Raw genomic sequence first — 17,892 nt, forward strand, 5'->3', positions numbered from 1 at the left:
GATTGCAAAAACCAGTTGTTGTGCAGTTACTTAATTGGACAAATGTATTCGAAAATAATCCAAGAAAATTACTCATCATAAATTAGAAATATACAATTACACAACATGAAAACTCAATCATTGTTAAATTACTAATAAAAGTAAACACAAAGACAAAAAAAGAAGACTCGTGTTTCAATTGGTCTTTTATTTTGAAAGGTTGCAAACTTGCTTTTTGTCAGTGAGCTACAGCGCATGCGCAATAGTTCACGCTGCTCATCAACCGGAACTAAACTTAGTTGGCTAAAAAAGTGAGTTTACTACAATAGCAGAAATTTTTAAGCAGTTACGTATGTTTGTTTTGATCTGTTATGTTGTTAAAAGGCCAGGTTCGTTAAAAGGAATGCTCGGCGGGACTTTTTCTGGCATTTTTCTGTTAGGTGGATGTTAGCCAGAGTTAGCCCATTACTCAAACTCCATTTGGGTTGGAGATTAAACGCTAATCATCTGTATTTTTGTCTTCCCCTCGGAGTCAAAAAAGCTGAACTCGGAATGCAAAGAGCGCCACATGGAGGCGGTGTTAAAAAATGTGGCTAGCGCGGTGGAGCTGCTAGCTGTGGCGGCTTATAGCGATGCGATGAGTCAGTGGGATGAAAAGACTCTGTCCAGAGCGTTTCATTGGGCCAGGTACTGCGAGCACGTGTACACCAGGTTCCACACTAACTCTGCCGGCAGAAGAGTCGTGGAGAAGCAGCTGCAACACACCAATGCACGTTTGCGAGATGCTTTTGCAGACTACCGTGAGGTCTCCTTCATGGACCTCCCCCGCTGTGAGCATCTGCTGCTCCTGGCTCTGCTCAGCAACCCTCATCTGCCCATTTCCACCATGAAGATACTTTTTGGCAAAAAAGACGTTGCCAGCAGATACTATGACTACAAGGAGGTCACTGGACTCTGCAGCCACCTCATCCAATGCAAATCAGCGTGTAAAGTCCTGTGTCCTTTCTCAGGGCTGTCAGCTGTTGATGCTGACGCTGAGGTGCAGGGGGAGATGCTGATGAAGAGGCTGGACGCTCTGCTGAGCCAAGGCAGTGACCCCCAACAGGCCGAGCACTTTTTACACTCTGTCCTGCTGCTGTCTGAAGAAGCAGCCCACCATTCCTGCCTAGTCATCACTGCAGCTCTGCTGACAGCATCCGATTCAGGCACCCAAACCTCTTCACAGAGTTTTCTGTTGAACTGGCTGCAGAAAGAACACGGCATGCTGCAGCACATGGGCTCCACACTGCCTTCTGCTGTTCTCAAAGATCTAGCCAGAGCACATGGGAAATTTAGAGATGCATACTTCAGTGCTCTGAAAAAGTGGGCGTCAGAGATGGAGTACAGCCTGAACGATGGAGAATGGCTTCCTGAAGGCACAGCACCATCGCTGTCCTTTCAGGAAATGGTCGAGCACTTTTCAGACTTGTTTGATGCCTGTCCGTCTTTAAGGAGGAATGCAGAGGATGAGCTGCTTGCTTTAAAGATTTTAGATGGAGACTTTGACGCCAGAGGCCTGAGCGTTTGGGGAGACATACTGTCAGAGTTAAAGAAGTGACTGGCAAGTTTTTTTCAATGCTGAAATATATGAAAAACCACAATTGCAATTTGTCTTTAGTGTCTTAATTAAAATAAATATTATATGAATAAACATGAAAACTTATAACCTCTGTCTGTTCTTGGTCACTTTTTTTAAATGAATGTAATTTTTTTCATTTTTATTCCACTTGTATAATAGTTTGTCTATAATATAGCAATTCAGATAACTTTTGGATTTGTTTTATTGATATACATCATTTTTAACCTTAGATTGAGGTTTATAAGGAAAAGATGGCAAACATTAGAGACTGTGGTGCCAATGTAGAGCAGTTGACCTCTGATTGAAAGATTGCAGGATCGGTTCTTGACCCTGCCCACCCATGTGCTCAAGTATCCTTGAGCAAGACACTGATCCTGACGTTGCTCCTGCTGGTTACAGGTTGGTACCAGTGTTCAGCAGTGGAGCCGCCATCATTGTGACTATAAAGAGCTTTGGGCCTTCAAGCTATGTTGGTAAAAGTGCTAAGTAAGTATACGACATTTACCAGTAGTTGTTAACCCAGTCACAATTTATGTCAGTAATTTGGAATGTACCATTAAATCCAGGACTCAATTAAGCACTACCTTGATAAAAAACAAATTTTTTGTATATCGGAAATAAATTCAGACATGAAGAGATTAATGCTACCATTGCTTTCCCTCGAATTCAAAGGGAGGCTGACAGTTAATTTTATCATACCATTGGAATAAAACTTAAAAAAACAATTAACTGGTAAATTGTTCCAATGAATTGGTGTTTAGAATTTAACCTATAAGAACCCACAGTGATATCAGTGTAACGGAATACCATCAGGAATGTTTTCTGTGGTCCACGTGGTCTGTGGAATATCCCAAATAATTTTCCTTTTAGAGTCTGGGCTCTTATGGGTTAAAAATGTATTGATGAGCATTAAACAAAACAGCTAACAGAAAGAAAGAAAAATACTCAAAGGCATTATTTGTCCTCTTTATATATATTTTACTATCTAAACACATATAAATGACATAAGTTAAGTCACAGTCACCAAGTTTTCCAGCAATTTTTTATGCTGGATTTACTTTTAAACTTTTGCATTTTGATTGGCTTAGTGCCAGACTTGTGACTTGACTGCCAGTTTACGCTTCTCAGCACTTGTTCTTGTGTTTAAGCACCTCCGCGGTGAAGGATCAGATATTTAAATCAGAGATCCTTCCATCCAGTGTGAATAGCTAGTGTGTGACATGCGTCTGTCAGGCAGCGGATTAGAGCCCCAGCCACCATGTGGGGAGGGAACACCAACACAGAAACGGCTCGTTAAACACGCCAGGATAGCAATTTGTGTGGAGACATATGAGGGTCAGTGAGCACAGGGCACCACGGACACAACCAATTTATTTCCCACTAATAAAAAACATATGCAGCATGCTGCATGATTTTCAGTCAAATAAATTCAAAACAGTTAAATAAAATCACTTCTACAGCACAACTAAAGAGAAACCCTAGAAATGTTTCTTGTTTTTACATATTGTGCTTTTATTTATCACCTTTTACATAACTGACAATGTGGGTGAGCAGCCTTTGTGATGATTCAGATGTGTTGTCTGAAACTTGCAAAAAAGAAATAGCAAGGTGAGTTTGGACTTCTCTGCATTGTTCATCTGCAGGATTAATGCTATTTTTAATTGGCCTTTGTTAACGATGCATCAGGAAATAAATAAAAGGATGAGTTAGGGTAAATCTGCATAATTGTTTTACTTATGTATAATTGTTTTTAATATAAAGTGAGAATAATCCCGCTGCAGCATGTGGAGGCACTTTTCAGCCCCGGACAACCTTTTGAAACACATATACTGCGTTGAAGAATGACATGCCCAACGGTTTCTTTTGACAGAATTCAGTATTTGTTAGTTTCAATCCTGTCTGACACCAAATTCCCCGTGAGGAGGAAAATTGAACAATTGCATGTTTGCCCACAACTCAGTCCTCCTTTAGCTAATTTTTTTCAGTGGGATATTGTCCTCTGTCAGCATGAGGCAACAAACTGCACTGAGGTGGAGGCTGAGGGGCGTGGGGGGGCAAGGCAAACATTCATTAAAACTCAGATCTAGCCACCATCTGGTGGTGTGAATTGGGCGTCCTCAGGGGGGGTGGGTGCAGGACGGTAAAGCCCTCCCTGGGCTTGTGCCTAAACCACTCCGCCTCAGCCCCTTGTGTGACCTCAGTTATAGATCACAGTGGCACGGACCCCCACCAATCCACCACCCCACCCTCAGCACACCTGTGTCCCGCTCACAGCATGCCACAAAAAGTGCTGCACTCATATTTTCCAGAGGAAAAGGTTGATTTTTGTTTTTTTATATTGTGGTGAGTGTTGGTACATCTAAAAAAAAAAGAGATATAAATCTTTCCACAGACACCGCAGGGAGGTGCTGTGTCTGCAGAAAGATTTCTTGCTTTGATGACGGGGAAAAAACAAGAAGAGAAAATCATAAATTAGAAATGCAGTTTAATGTATTTTCTTATGAAGGAGAATTTGTCATTTGTACTATGTATCTTAAAGGTTTTTGCTTAAAAAAATGCCATTTTTGGAGGTGGGACAAAAGAAAACATGAGCAAAGAGTATTTTCTGTTAAAGAAAATTCTTGCACGTGAAATCAGATATGTGTCCTTCATTCTATTATCATTTTATCCAGATTCCGGAGCTGAAAGTGCTTCAGTCTGATCCTATCATGTAAAATCCTCTCTGTTTTGTGCATCTCATGAATTATGAGCATGTGTGAAGGTGTCAGTGTAATCTGATATGGGGGAGGGGGGTCAGATGGATCTGTGATAGATTGCATCTCGTGCAGCAGAATGATGCTGGCTCTGAGTGAGATGTACAAAAGGGGGAAAAAGCAATCCTCCTTTCTTGGATCTATTGCCATTTCAACACTATTGCAGATTTGGGCAAAAACAATCCACCTTCACTGGATTGGTGTCTACTCGCAGTGAGACAGCGAAGGTGTTGGTAAAAATGTTCAAGTAGGACAGGAAAGTGAACAGAGATCAATGTGTTGATTAGATTGTCTTTACTACCAACAAGAGCCGAGCGGAATGCTCATGTGCAGTGGGCACCGTTTGCATATCACAGAAGGAGGATTTTGTGCACACTGACAGAATCTCGTCTCTAGTAATAATGTGGAAGAAAAAAAACATTTTAAAATGAGAAAAGCTAGAAAGTCTTTTTCTCAGCTTCAAGATTTATCACAGTGAGTGAAGAGCCGTGATTTATGTTCTTTATATCCAGTTGGGTTTGCTGGCTCTCCATTAATAAATCCAATAACAAGAAGGACTGAGTATAAAATTGTGTTTGCCCTTAGGTGATGTATTGTTATGCAAGAGCCTGTCATGAAATACTAATTACTGCAACACTGCATGGAAGTTTAGGGTTGTAATTACCTGATCTTTTAGCATAAGATTGAGTTGAATTTTAAATTGGAAATTACAGGGTACTGGGGCACCAGTACGGGGAGAATGTTGTGGACATGTGGCGGAGGGATCAGGAGGATAATCGCATGCGGGTGGAGTCTCGACGGGAACGTGCTGCTCCGTCATCAAACACTCATTCTGGCTGAACCCCATCCTATTAAAGTCTCCTGGGAGCTAAACTGCACCTGCCTCATCTACTGACAACTCCTCAGTCTGCCTTCACTCTGTCGGATTACACATCCAGACAAGCAACACAATGACTATGCCTGAGATGAAAAAAATGAATCAAAATATTGCTGAGCTATATATCCAGACTGACGAGTGGCAAGCATTATTCACCTTTAAATGTAGACAGCTTTTGCTCATTTACCAGGCATCCTCTCAGGTTGCCACTGGATTAACAGCCGTGACCTCTCAGGCTGGTTAGGCATGAGAAAACATGTTCCACACGAGTGCTGATGCAATTGTGTTTTCTGTCAAATTAACATGTGCACTGAAAGACATGCAGCATTGAGTGTTAATGGCCTGGTTTCTCAGCAGTGCAGAAAAAGCCCAGAAAAAGAAATCTAAAATTGACGGTAATTGTTGCCAGTTCTGCTTCAGGGGGAGGATTTGGACATGGAGCCGATTTCTATGATCGAGCAGTCACTCAGTGTGGTTACTGTAAAGTGTGTGGACAACACCAGCTTTCAACACCTTAACACCCACACATGCTTCAGGCATGTCTGTCCTTTGTCTGAAAAAGAAAGAGGGCAAACATATTGTTCAATTGTTACTTTGTGCTTGAGATAAATAGATGGATAGATTCAAGCACAGAAAAAAATGATTGACAGAAGGAAGAAAAAGCTACACTTACTCCCTTCATGGAGGTCATTGTCTTTGAAGCTGGCATCGGTTCCAGTTCTTGCTCCCTTTTCGTCATTCTTGCTTTCATTGGAAGTTTTTTTGAGACTGCACCTGAGTTCTTTTGCTCAGCAAAATGTCCAATGTCCCAGAGGATGTCTCACTGGGACATTGGCTCTGTCATTTCCTGTTGTCTTTGACTGCAGAACTCCCACAGACTAGTTACAGATATATTTATTCTATTTCACTGTTGTTATAGACTTAGACATCCTAGAGCCATCTTTTCATGGTCCATGTCCAGAATTTTCTCTTGTGGTTTTGACCCCTGATCATGTTCAGGTTACTTCTCTGCTCCCTAAGTACTAAAAAGTTATATAGTCCAGGACTATCTAGTGCTCTGGATTTCAAAAGCAATGTGGATATCATACTCACTACTTTTCTTTAAACAGGTATATTTTACATCACTGATTTCCCGAATTAAAAACCATATAAATCTGAACATTTATTTATGAATCTACTGTGTCCTGATAATGAAAACCTGGATATTTTTAAAAAACATTAATCAAAATAAAAATTTTTTAACAAAATTGCTTAAACACAATGCATTATGGTTTATATTCACTGCTTTTTCACAGCGATTTCTGGGAAATTAGGGCTCTCAAATTTTGAATAGTAGATTTGGACAGCTCAACAAAATGGCAACCAGACTATATAGTGTACTATGGAGTAAGTATTGAATGAGTTTGGACACAACCTTAGTGACTAAAGATCAGAACCTCTGGTTCTTTCTGAAATTCTGAACATAAGACTGTTTCAACGTCTCAACATTGTTGCTTCTTAGCTCCCGTTATGTGAAGATCATTTGGGCACTTTGGGCAGAAACGATGATGTAGCTAGCCTGATCTGCTGAAGGGCTTCCCTATGACTCCAGCATCTTAAACATACCTCATCAGTTTTTAGCTGTAGTAACAGGTACTTTTTAAGAACACTGGGATTCTGAGTTCTTTAGCAAATCTATTGGTTCCACGTTTACTCCAACAACTTTAAAAGAGTTTATTATTCTATGGCAGTATTCCATCAGTTTGTTATTGCAATTTAGTCCAACCATTTCATACTTGAGATGGCACATTTTGGTCCCTAAACTAGACACATACTATTTAACCTTTGTGCTATCCTATGACCCCACCCTTACATTGACATGTTCTCCCTACCATGACAAAGGTGGATAAAGGTGAAGAGGATTTCATGTAATCCATGGACACCACTGAAGATCACAAATCATTGAAGAAAAAAGGTTCAGTGCACTGTCTTGTGGGTCTAGATGACCCAACTCCCAATGTTAAAGTGCCTAGAATAGCACAAGGGTTAAATAAAACAACATACGAACCAACTTTGCTTCATCTTGTCTCACTCAAATGTATCCAGTTCTTCTATTGCAGCCAGACACTTTAGAAAATACAAATTTATACTTGGATAGCAAGATTTACAGTGTAAAGCAGTAATGTATTCTACATCTAAACAATATTGATTTGTCCGTTGATTGGACTTGATGAAGGAGCAGGATCAGTAACGGACTCTGCTACATATAGGGCTTAGCATTGAGCTCCAGTGTGCAGAATTAAAAAATACACTTCTAATGTTTACCACTCCACTTTGCATGGTCCTAGCTTTTTTCTATTATTTCTAAATAATATAAACTGAATGTATCAAGGGCATTCACACCACTGGCGCAAATTTGAATGTTAAATTTACAACCTTTAGTTGGAAAATGAATCGTTTTGACAATGATATGAAACTTAGTAGCATCAACATTTCTGTCTCTCAGGTTAGACGATTCAATAATCTGTGATATGCTCACTATTGGTTACAAAATGAATGACATGTAGCATTTGAAGAAGTTAAAATGGTTTAGTGACCTGCTTTCAATCAAGTAAAACTGCTGTACACCTCAAAAACATGAGAACAAAAGACAAAAACTAGAAATATTTTGGTTGTTTTTTTCTTTTTTTTATATATAAAATGATATTAGTATTTTCCATAACACTTTTTGACATCAACAAGTCTCTTCAATAAACACAATATTTGAAGCAATAAAATCACATTTATATGTCCACAGAAATTTTAGGCACAAAGCCATTATAGCATCTTTTGGTCATCTTAAACATTCTTAAATATTCATGTTTTTTTTAAACATTCCTGCAGATTTCATACAGCAAATGAACAAAACTGTTTATAAAGCGCATGAAGTCGAGTGGAAGAGCCATCTATTAATTCATGTGGGTCATTCAAATGCGACAACATCAATTTTGATAGCGAAGTATTCTTGTTTGCCGCGGCGGTAACCAAGAAACACCAAGAGATCACAAACAGCTTAGTTGTTTGCACGAAGTACTGCATTCCTCACTGTCAAAATGTGACAACATCATCTGCATGGTGAGCACTAAAGCTGGACGCTAGGAATTTTCCCTAAAACACACACCTTAATGTTGATCATCACATGACTTCAAAACAAGTACAGTTAGATACAGCAGGCTTTTGTTACATTATAGAACAGAGCGTGATGGGTGGTGGCTGGTACAAAGAACTTATTGCAGTGCATACCGAACACCAATAAACAATGTCTTCTGAGCAGTTTTCCTTCAAACATCTTTTTTTGTGTGTGTCACATCCTGACCAGAACCTGATTAGCTTGTTTTATTATTCTGAATGGCAGAAGACACTTATCTTACAACAAAGCAGTTGGCAGAATGAGGACTATCAGTGACTGCGAAGCAGCTGCTTCGGAAACATTTATCTGAAAAAATTCATGCAGCAAACACACACCAACATCTACTGTTTAATTTCACTCACGCCATTTTTGTCCTATGTTATTGTAGGCCTCGCTTGAGAAGAAGAGGACCTTTTTTGCAAGCAGACATCTCCCTGAAGAGGTACTGTCCATGAAAAATATGGCCTTTTTATAGTAATGTTAACACAGATCAACGACCCAAAATCCACAATAGTCTCACAGAAACAGTATACAGGTATGTACAATACATAAAACACATTTCAGAAACAGAATTTTGTTTTCAGAACACTTATTATTTCAGTGCAATCAGAGTTTTATTTCAGAAAAAGGACTCTACATGATGGTCAAATGCAGCGTCGTCTGGCTCATGTTCTTCAAGTAGATCAATGAGGTTTGGGTGCCTAAGTAGGTCTGCAGCTTTCTTAACAACTGCTGTCTGTACGTGTACTGAAGTCCTACGTTTTGTAGATGGGATGAAAAACGCAAGAATCTATCTAATGAGGATTGTTCTGCAATGCCATAAACTATTTCTTTACATTTTTATTTTCAACTACTTTAACACACATAATTCATTTAGATATCTGGTATAACTTTTATTTGTGCAACCAGTGATGGGGAGCTAGATTTTAAACCGACTCTCCGTAATTGTGGCTTAAGAGTAACCCCGCTGAGCATACATCTTTCCTGCTGGCTCCTGAACGTATTCCTCTGTCTTATCCCAGTCCTGCACCCAGCCCTCCTTGAGCTGCTCTGTGGCTCCGTAGCTTTTGGCCGGGCCTGCCATTGCACCGTATCCCTGTGTGATGTCACCTGTCTCCTCGGCTAGCTCATCCTCATCGATAAATCCACACTTTTCTTCCTTGGTCTCCTCAGGGTCGGCCCATGGTTGCTTCTCTCCGGATGCAAAGATCCCATAAAACACCACTCCTCCATAATGCACGAGGGAGGCAATGAGGAAGACATACTGCCACTCTTCTCGGGTCTGGTAATAAAAAATTAAAGGACTTAGTATGTGTTTAGATTTTTCAAATCATCACGTGGTTCTCCAAAACTTGAGAGCTTTTAAAGTTACTCTTTTTTTCCCCCTGCAAACTGTGACTTAGACCTTTATCAGACAAATGATCTTTTTTTTTAAAAACAAAATCCTCCTCCATGTCTTACTTATTTGCTCTCTTCCAGTATATCCTTTCTTACCTAAATTCATCACCTTTATTGATAAAGAAATGTTATTTTGGGTCTATCAGACCAGATAAACAAATTTAATTAAAAATTAAAAAAAGAATAACAAATTTAATTTAAAAAAAGCCAGAAATACATTGGTGCAAAACCATGCAAAATAAACAGTCTTGTAACTTTTAAATCATTACTAACTCATTTAATTATTACAAACAGCGCCACTTTTGAAGGAAAATTAGTTATATTACAATCACTACATCTAAAAGAGAGTTAGAAAATCTATACTCCATAAAACATAGGGGCAGGTGCAAGGGTACATTTCTGATTTAAGCATTCATGCCTTCTGGACAACATGATGACACGTGACAATATCTGCACATGAAAAAATGTTCTTCAGCCTTCAGTCATGGGACAACTCCCCTGTTCTTTTCTACTTGTATGGGCTGTCAGTGTTCTCATAAAAGCCCTGGCTCTTCTCTATTCTATACCATCACCAAGTTCCTCTGTTCCATAACACCACCTGGTGATATTTCTTGTTAGCAACACAGTCAGCTCTGGTAAGGGCCAGCTGGTTGGTGGTAAAACCGTAGCTCTCGACTTTGAAATGAGTCCACAAATTTTTTTTAATGGATTTATTTTTTTAGTATCTACCGTTCTATGTTGAATATATAATGTTTCAAGGCAACAAAAAAGTCTTGGAGGTTTTCCAGGACTTTAAAAATCCAGTTGTATTGCATAAACAAAATCAGAAAAGCCTCACCTTGTTTTTTGTCATTGCTCCCACTATGAGCGGGCAGACCATGCCTGAAAGCGTCCCTACACCATTGGAAATACCCATGAGGATGCTGGCATAGCGAGGAGCGATGTCTAGATGGTTTACATTGAAACCTGCAGCAAAAAGAGGGAACTTTAAGTTCTAATGACAAATATTATTGTAGCTTGTTGTAATTTCAACTAGGCTCAAGACTTACCTGATATTGCAAAACCACTAAAGCCCACAGCCAAAACTAGAAAAGAGATGGCCACACCCTTGCTGTGAGAGTACCCAACCACTAGTAAGAGTGTTGCCTCCATACCAAATCCTGAAAGCAACAGGCCAGCAGTCAACTCAAGAGACATCCTCAGAAAAAGACAGTGGATTAAAATGGTAGAACCTCACCTCCACAGTTCATGATTTTACGGACCATTGTGGTGGACATGATGTTGTGACTTCGCAGATAGTCCGCTAACTGGCCTCCTAAAGGCACGATGATGGTCATGACCAAGTGAGGGAGAGCTGAGAGTAATCCCACCTGAGAAACCATCAAACACACCTCTGAAGCAACTGCGACAACTACAAAGAATCTGTCACAATGGTGTCATATCAAGTGTCCCTCTCTGCATTTCAGCTGCTGACTCCAGTGGGTAATAATTCAACTCAGCAGCAGCAAAATCTCATACAGACCCTAAATTACACCTGTCAGTGTGACGTGAGTCATGGTTTACGCCGTCGACTCAGAGCAAAGATCGAGTCAGCTTGAAAATTGGCCACATTCTGTAGCCTGATGGGATTCATGAGGGAAGAAGCAAATCATTTAACTAAATCAAGTCTTTACAGGACAATGTGCTGTTGGTAGTTTTTGATAAAGAATAAATATTTTGTTCATTTTCATGCCATTAAACATGATACAACTACTTTTTTTTAATAAATACATTTATTAGAAAAGGTGTTATAAATTATAGTGTCAAACAATCTGTAAATTTGCACCTTTACATGGATAGGCATATTTATTTAAAATTCAGTGACTGACCAACAATTTCCTACATTCTATAAATGCATCATAAAAGCAAAAAAACAGCAAAAATAAAAAGAGGTTTCCAAAATGTTTGCATGTTCATATTTGTCTACTGGTATCAACTTTGTGTCATGTACTATTCTATCCAAATCCAATTCCTTTGGAGTTTAAACACCGAATGGATTTATGTATTTTCTCTTTTAAAGCACTGGTTTGTTCCATACCATTCATAGATAATAATATCTTTGTTTGATTCTCTAAATTCAATTCTTGCTCCTGTTCACAACTTAGAACTAAGCTTTGGTGTAACCAAAAGTAAAAAAAAATAATTTTTTGTGGCTGTAAATGACCCATTTCTGAGACCAGAAATTACCTAATCAGATTAATTCAAAGTGTAAATTCTGAAAATAAAGCTGCTAAAAGTTTTAACATTGAAACCTATTAAATACAATTACTATTTTCTCAGGGCAACCATATTTTAAAATAGGAATCATGAAAATAAATGCTTACTTTGCTAATCTCGAAGCCAAAAACCTCTTCAAAGTATGCAGGCTGACTAATGAGAAGCAGATAAAAGGTCCAGCTTCGGCAAAAATTGGCCACAATGATTGCATAGACTGGCATGGAGGTGAAAAACTTTCTCCATGGGGTCTTAAATTTCTGTGGAAACATTTAATAGACAGTGAGAGGTGCTTGGATATGACAGTGAAAGAAATCAAAAGATGCAGACCAGGGACTCACTTCTGATGGGCCCATAAGTTGGGCACTTTCACCAATGCTCTCTTCAATGTACCGGCGCTCCTCTTCAGTGATGGTTGGATGTTCTGCTGGGCTCTCATATGACACCAAAATCCAAAACATGTACCAAAAGATCCCAAATGACCCTATCAACAAAAATGACAAGGTGGGAACGCTCTGCAATTTCACATTTTTTATATTTTAGAGCTTCACGTGAGTCGTTTCCCATTAAAAGTTAGCACTTAAAGTAAGGAAACAATTTCTTCTTGACAGTTAATTTTATACTGTTGTAAAGCCTGTTTATAGCTCTTTCAAATAGTAGAACGGCTGTAAGGAACATGCATTTGAGGAACAAAGTGTGGAGAAAAATGCAGGAAACACTGTTAATTTCTGCACTGAGGATCCATTTTTGAGTGGAGGCAAGGGGATGAGATCTCTGTGATGGTGCCAGAGTGACCAGCAGTCACACCGGCTGATGTGTGACAAATGCCGACTGAAGAATGGAACACCAGGCTGGTGACCAGCAGGAGTAGGAGGTGCCAGACTGTGTATGGTTCGTCCACACGCCGCTGAATGAAATTGGTAAATTGGCAATATGACCTTTTTCTTTGAGCTAGAAGGGAGAATTTAAGAAAAACCACTCTGGCATTGACAGAGAAGATTTGGCAAAGTTTTTCCACAGGTACAACTCCAATATACTTAGATCTGCTGCTCATTTAAAAAATGCATGTTACTTTCAAATGTGGCACCATTAAAACTGTTTAAAAAAGGGGGGTTTGTTCTTATAGCAATTTTTTTTTTAAATCAGAGTTTTTACGACTGAAGTTTATCTATAACTCTACTCACCATAAACATAGAAGACTGAGGACCATCCTGTATATTGCACCAGAACCCCAGCCAGAGGCATGGCTATCACTGCTCCTGCATAGGATCCTAAAAAGGATGCACCAACGTGACTAAGCAGAATGCAATCTTGCCTGCAAGTTGTCCCACTATGGCTCTTGCAAACGTTGTAGACATAGGTATTTTTAAAGCAAAGTTGTATCATCCTAAACCTGCAATAATGTGGTGGCAGAATCTGTATTTAACTTTAGATCAAAACAAAAACAACACAGATGTACCGCAAAAAGATAGGGTTGCCAGGCGGCTTCTTTCCAGCGGTGGAGCCCATTTGCTCCAGATCCCATGGCAGGCTGGATAAGTCACTCCCTGCACAACAGCACAACATGTCACAGTCACACTGTGATTCTCAGAAATATAATTCAACCACTTGTCTGTTCTGTGCTCTTCAACTCACAGCTTTTAATTGTTAGATAAATGTGGTCTCTTCTTATTTGTCAAAGACTCATCGGACAAAATGCAGTTAATAACAAACAGACGTGACATGCATTGGACCTGACCTTTCTAATAGAGACTAATGGCTCTGGTGTGAGTCAGTGCAAATTCAAGCAGACTCCCCACTTCATGGATAAAATTCAAATTGCTCCCATTAAATCTTCGTTAAACACTAAGTGGCATACAATCAACTATTGATAGGCACAAATTGCTGGGGCTTGCAGTGGGAAATACCCTGAAATGCTAATGCTTTATTTGTTGTTATAAGTTGAGGTGCAAAGCAGAGGCAGCCGTCTCATTCTCTCTCTCTCAATGGTCCCGAGCAGCTATTGAAACCGCTATTGAAACGGTGTGCAGCCAAACAACATAACAAAAGAGGCCAACCTTCGAATCGGATAATAGCATCCCTTATCCTAAAGCGATTCCCCCTTCTTGAACAGCGGGCGCTGCCTGCATCAAGTGGTTTGTATCTCTTTTGTCCACTGTGGTCTCTGTGTGAACTGTTTCAGCTCGGCACACAAGTCCTTCCATTCAAGGTTTCATGATGTTTGCTAATTAGTTTGTGTACAGTCAAATAAATGGAGCATGTTCATTATAGGACCCTTTTTTTTGCACTCAAATTCAAACAAAAAACAGGAGGCTTCAAACAATATGATCAGTCTAGGATTCAGGGCTGGCACTCAGCCATTATATTTCCAGCTTTTAATGTACAATGTGACATGCAAACTGTGCATGAGTACCTCCACCAGGCCTTGTAATATCCTCACAAAGATGACACATCCGTAGTGAGAACGTGCAGCACTGGGAATGAACATGTTCAGGGTGGAAGTCAGCACGATGGCAGCTCCGAAAACTCTGGATAAACAGTGTGCAGAGATGTCAAAGCAAAACCAGCGTCTTGTTAAGAAGAAAACACACCAACAGTTGATTATTTGTTGCTACATCAAACTCAGTGAAACAAAATGTTGTTAACATTGTACAAGGAAAAAAAAACTCTTATAATGAAGATAAAGTGGTCCTAATTGGATGCCACACATGCATCAGGCTGCTATTCTGTTTCCAAGGGACTGAGCATAAGAAGTGTTTGCAACAGAAGGCTTCAGTGGCTTCAGATGAATTGGCATGCTGAGTTATATCCTATTAAATCCTCTGATAAAAACAGCACTTTAACAGCAAATTGATGAAGAATGTTGGAGTTTTTTCCTAAATTCTTTCACTTATCACTCTTCATTTTTATTTTTGCAATTTTTTTGGGGGTAATTGCAGCTGACTAATCAGTTGTCACTGAAATCGATGGACGATCAGGACATTTTTACACAAAGCTTTGGCCTCCTCGGTTGCCATGCGTCTCAACATAAAGGATTAGACACGGTGGTCTCATGGGACCTCATTAACATGAGGAGGCACGCCCTGCGGGTACCAGCCAAATCCCCAGTTCATCAGCTGGTTTCTTCAACCCAGCATCAATGTGAGCATGTGCAGCAGATTTCATTTCTGCACAAAAGAAAAAAAAAAAAAAAAAGAAAAAAAAGGGAGACATGGACCAGCACCCACATTGTTTGTTGGGAATCCTTGTTACCTGTTTGCAGCCAGTCTTGAGGAGATGTACCCTCCTGGAATTTGAGTAACTATGTATCCCCAGAAGAACGAGCCATGAATCATCCCCACAGTTTCTGGATCCCAGTTAAATTTTGCTTTCTTAAAGACAGAAAAGGAACATATTTGCTTTTGATTTGTTATGTTTTTTTGGACTTCAAAATGCACGTTTTTCTTTAAAAAAAAACAAGGGGGAGAAACAGAAAATGTTGATCAACTTGAAACATTTTATAGATAAATATAAAGAAAAAATATGTTGACCAAAAAGAAAAATGAAGAGAACACTTGATCACTTTAAAAAAATAAAGAAAACCTTGCTACTCATCATCGCATGCCATGATGTGGAGGTGGGCGGAGTTTAACAGGCACCTCTTTCACGATGATCTTGCCGTTTTGATGGATTGTGCTGTTGTTGACCATGCTGACGATAGCCACACCCAAGTTACAGCGGATCCCGAAGGAGATGCAGAAGCCGAGCCCGCTCAGGATGGCGATGATGTATCTGCGCGGAAGCCCAAAGCAGGTGCAGTCGCACAGCGGCGCCTTCCGCTCCGGATCCTCTCGGGGTCTCCCGTCCTCCGTCAGCTCGATCACCTCACCTGTTTGCTGCCGCTTTTCAAGCCTCCTGCATCGCAAGCCCATCATACAACAGGATAAAGCTTTCCTTTTTCTTAGCTCATTTGGATGTTTACTCCAAATGCATTTTTTTCCTTAAAATTTAGTTTTTTTCCGGGTTTTTTCTCAAAACTACATTTTTTCTTATCGGTAAAGAAACAAACCCTGTTAAAGGACTTTAAAACCTTTAGCAAAAAAGTCTATATTTATTAGGTTCTAATCTTTCATAATTCGCCTTTTTAAAAACAAATCTTAGAAATTGTGCCTAATTTAAATGGATTTCTGCCTCTAAAGCAGGATAAAAAGACTGAAGACCGAATGAAAAAAATGACCTTCAACGTTTTGTCATCCATCTGTCGTTTTTCGTGTATTTACTGTTTTTATTCTCTGCTGTGTAAATGCGCATTCATTTTCTAAATCTATTCAATTTCCCAAAGTAAATCTTAAAAAAACGTGGCAATGTGAAAAAATGTGAAGGCCTCAACTGGAGGAATGGCAGGCCTGCCTACAGATTTTTTTTTAAATTCCACCTTTGAGTTTCTGCGACTGCTTCAAATGCAAGGCCTCATTTTGGACCTTAAACAAAACAAAATGTTCCATAAAAGACCCATAAAATACACATCCACATATTTCACATAACCCATTCAGATTTGTTTTCTATGCCAACATAAATTCATTTTGATGCAAAATTTAATTAAAATACAAAAGAATCTGTTCCACAAATCTAAAAAACACACCCATAAAGCCGGTGTGAATCTGTGAATCTCGCAGCAGGCATCAGTTAGTACATTTCTCGTGGGTGTAGCCTATATCGTCGTGACTCTAAGAATATTGGGAGTCAACTGATTTTAAGTTCTTCGATCTTGAATGACCACATGGATACACAAGGTAATAGATACCCTCCGCCCTCGTGTCACGACTCGTACTGATTCATTAATTATTAAAAACACACACAGCTCTTGATGGAGGGGGACCATCCATCCCCCAGGGAAATAACCGATCCTTAAATATTCGGGCCACACGACGTGATTCCAGCCCAAACCCAGGGGTTTCCCCTCTGATTTCATTTTGGAGCAAGGATGAGCGAAATCAGACCCAATGTCATTTTATTATTCTATCTTAACACCTGGATGGTTTGTGCTTCTAAAGAAACTAAAATAAATGTATGATTTCCTCTTACTTGTATAGAGTCCCCAGGGCCTTTCCTGCGAGCTGCTTAATCCCCTCTTTGGTTGTAGGGAGAGCCTTTTCCTTGCCTGACTCCATTTCTAACTCAACCCCAAAAAAATCTAAGAAAAAAAGAACCTTACTATGCTATAACAAAATGAAATGCAGCATAAAACAGCATATTGTATTTAAAATCCGAATATCGCCCGTCTTTGTGATAAAAACACCAAAATTTCCTGAAAAACGTGCAAGAAAAGGCGTTACAAGCTCAGTCTGAAAGGGCTGGTTTCGCAGTCACAAAACAGTAGTCAAATAAGTCCGCTTTTGCCTTGCGCGCTGTTAATCCGTGCAGTGCCATCTTAAAATCCTGCGGTGATGAGAAAGGAGGAACAAAAAAGACGTTGAAAAAATTAAAGGAAGTTTGAGGTTTCAGAAATGAATCTTTTGGAGATCAAGTGATAAGCTCCAGCCGGTGGAAGAAAAAGAGCCCCACTCTAAATCTGAGGTGCAGGATCTCCGGTGTGACGGCTGCGCGGGGAGCTTTCAGCACCGCGGACAGCGTTCAGCCCATCTACCTGTCAGCAGCTCGGCGCTGCGCCCCTCCTCCCTCCTCCTCTCCGCTCCAATTCTATTACAACTTCCAAATCTTTCAAGACGCTCCCTAATGTATAACATCCCACCCTCCTATCATTTATGAAGGCATATTTGTTTATAAAGAATGAAAAGTGTGTGCAGCATCCATGGTGCCCTCAAATCCTCTCATTTCTCAGCACAGATGGACCTGTAGCGTTTGCACATCATGTTCACCACAGAGA

The 17,892-nt window shown here is 39.8% G+C and overlaps 2 protein-coding genes across 2 annotated transcripts; one reads left to right on the forward strand and one right to left on the reverse strand.

The window, feature by feature from the left end:
- Positions 1-215: 215 nt before the first annotated feature.
- Positions 216-1,688, forward strand: fancf (Fanconi anemia complementation group F). Its single transcript, XM_020703987.2, has 2 exons — positions 216-290; positions 512-1,688. The coding sequence occupies exon 2, from the start codon at positions 548-550 to the stop codon at positions 1,574-1,576; it is 1,029 nt and encodes a 342-aa protein (XP_020559646.1). The 5' UTR covers positions 216-290; positions 512-547; the 3' UTR covers positions 1,577-1,688.
- A 6,184-nt stretch (positions 1,689-7,872) lies between these two features.
- Positions 7,873-17,681, reverse strand: slc17a6 (solute carrier family 17 member 6). The gene is made up of 12 exons (XM_004069581.4): positions 17,091-17,681; positions 15,665-15,920; positions 15,279-15,397; positions 14,440-14,554; positions 13,486-13,573; positions 13,211-13,297; positions 12,368-12,510; positions 12,137-12,286; positions 11,011-11,143; positions 10,823-10,933; positions 10,612-10,739; positions 7,873-9,657 (listed from the first exon to the last, which is right to left on the reverse strand). The coding sequence occupies exons 1-12, from the start codon at positions 17,174-17,176 to the stop codon at positions 9,328-9,330; spliced, it is 1,746 nt and encodes a 581-aa protein (XP_004069629.1). The 5' UTR covers positions 17,177-17,681; the 3' UTR covers positions 7,873-9,327.
- Positions 17,682-17,892: the final 211 nt, after the last annotated feature.

This window comes from Oryzias latipes, chromosome 6 (genome assembly GCF_002234675.1).
Source record: "Oryzias latipes chromosome 6, ASM223467v1".
Classification (NCBI taxonomy): domain Eukaryota; kingdom Metazoa; phylum Chordata; class Actinopteri; order Beloniformes; family Adrianichthyidae; genus Oryzias; species Oryzias latipes.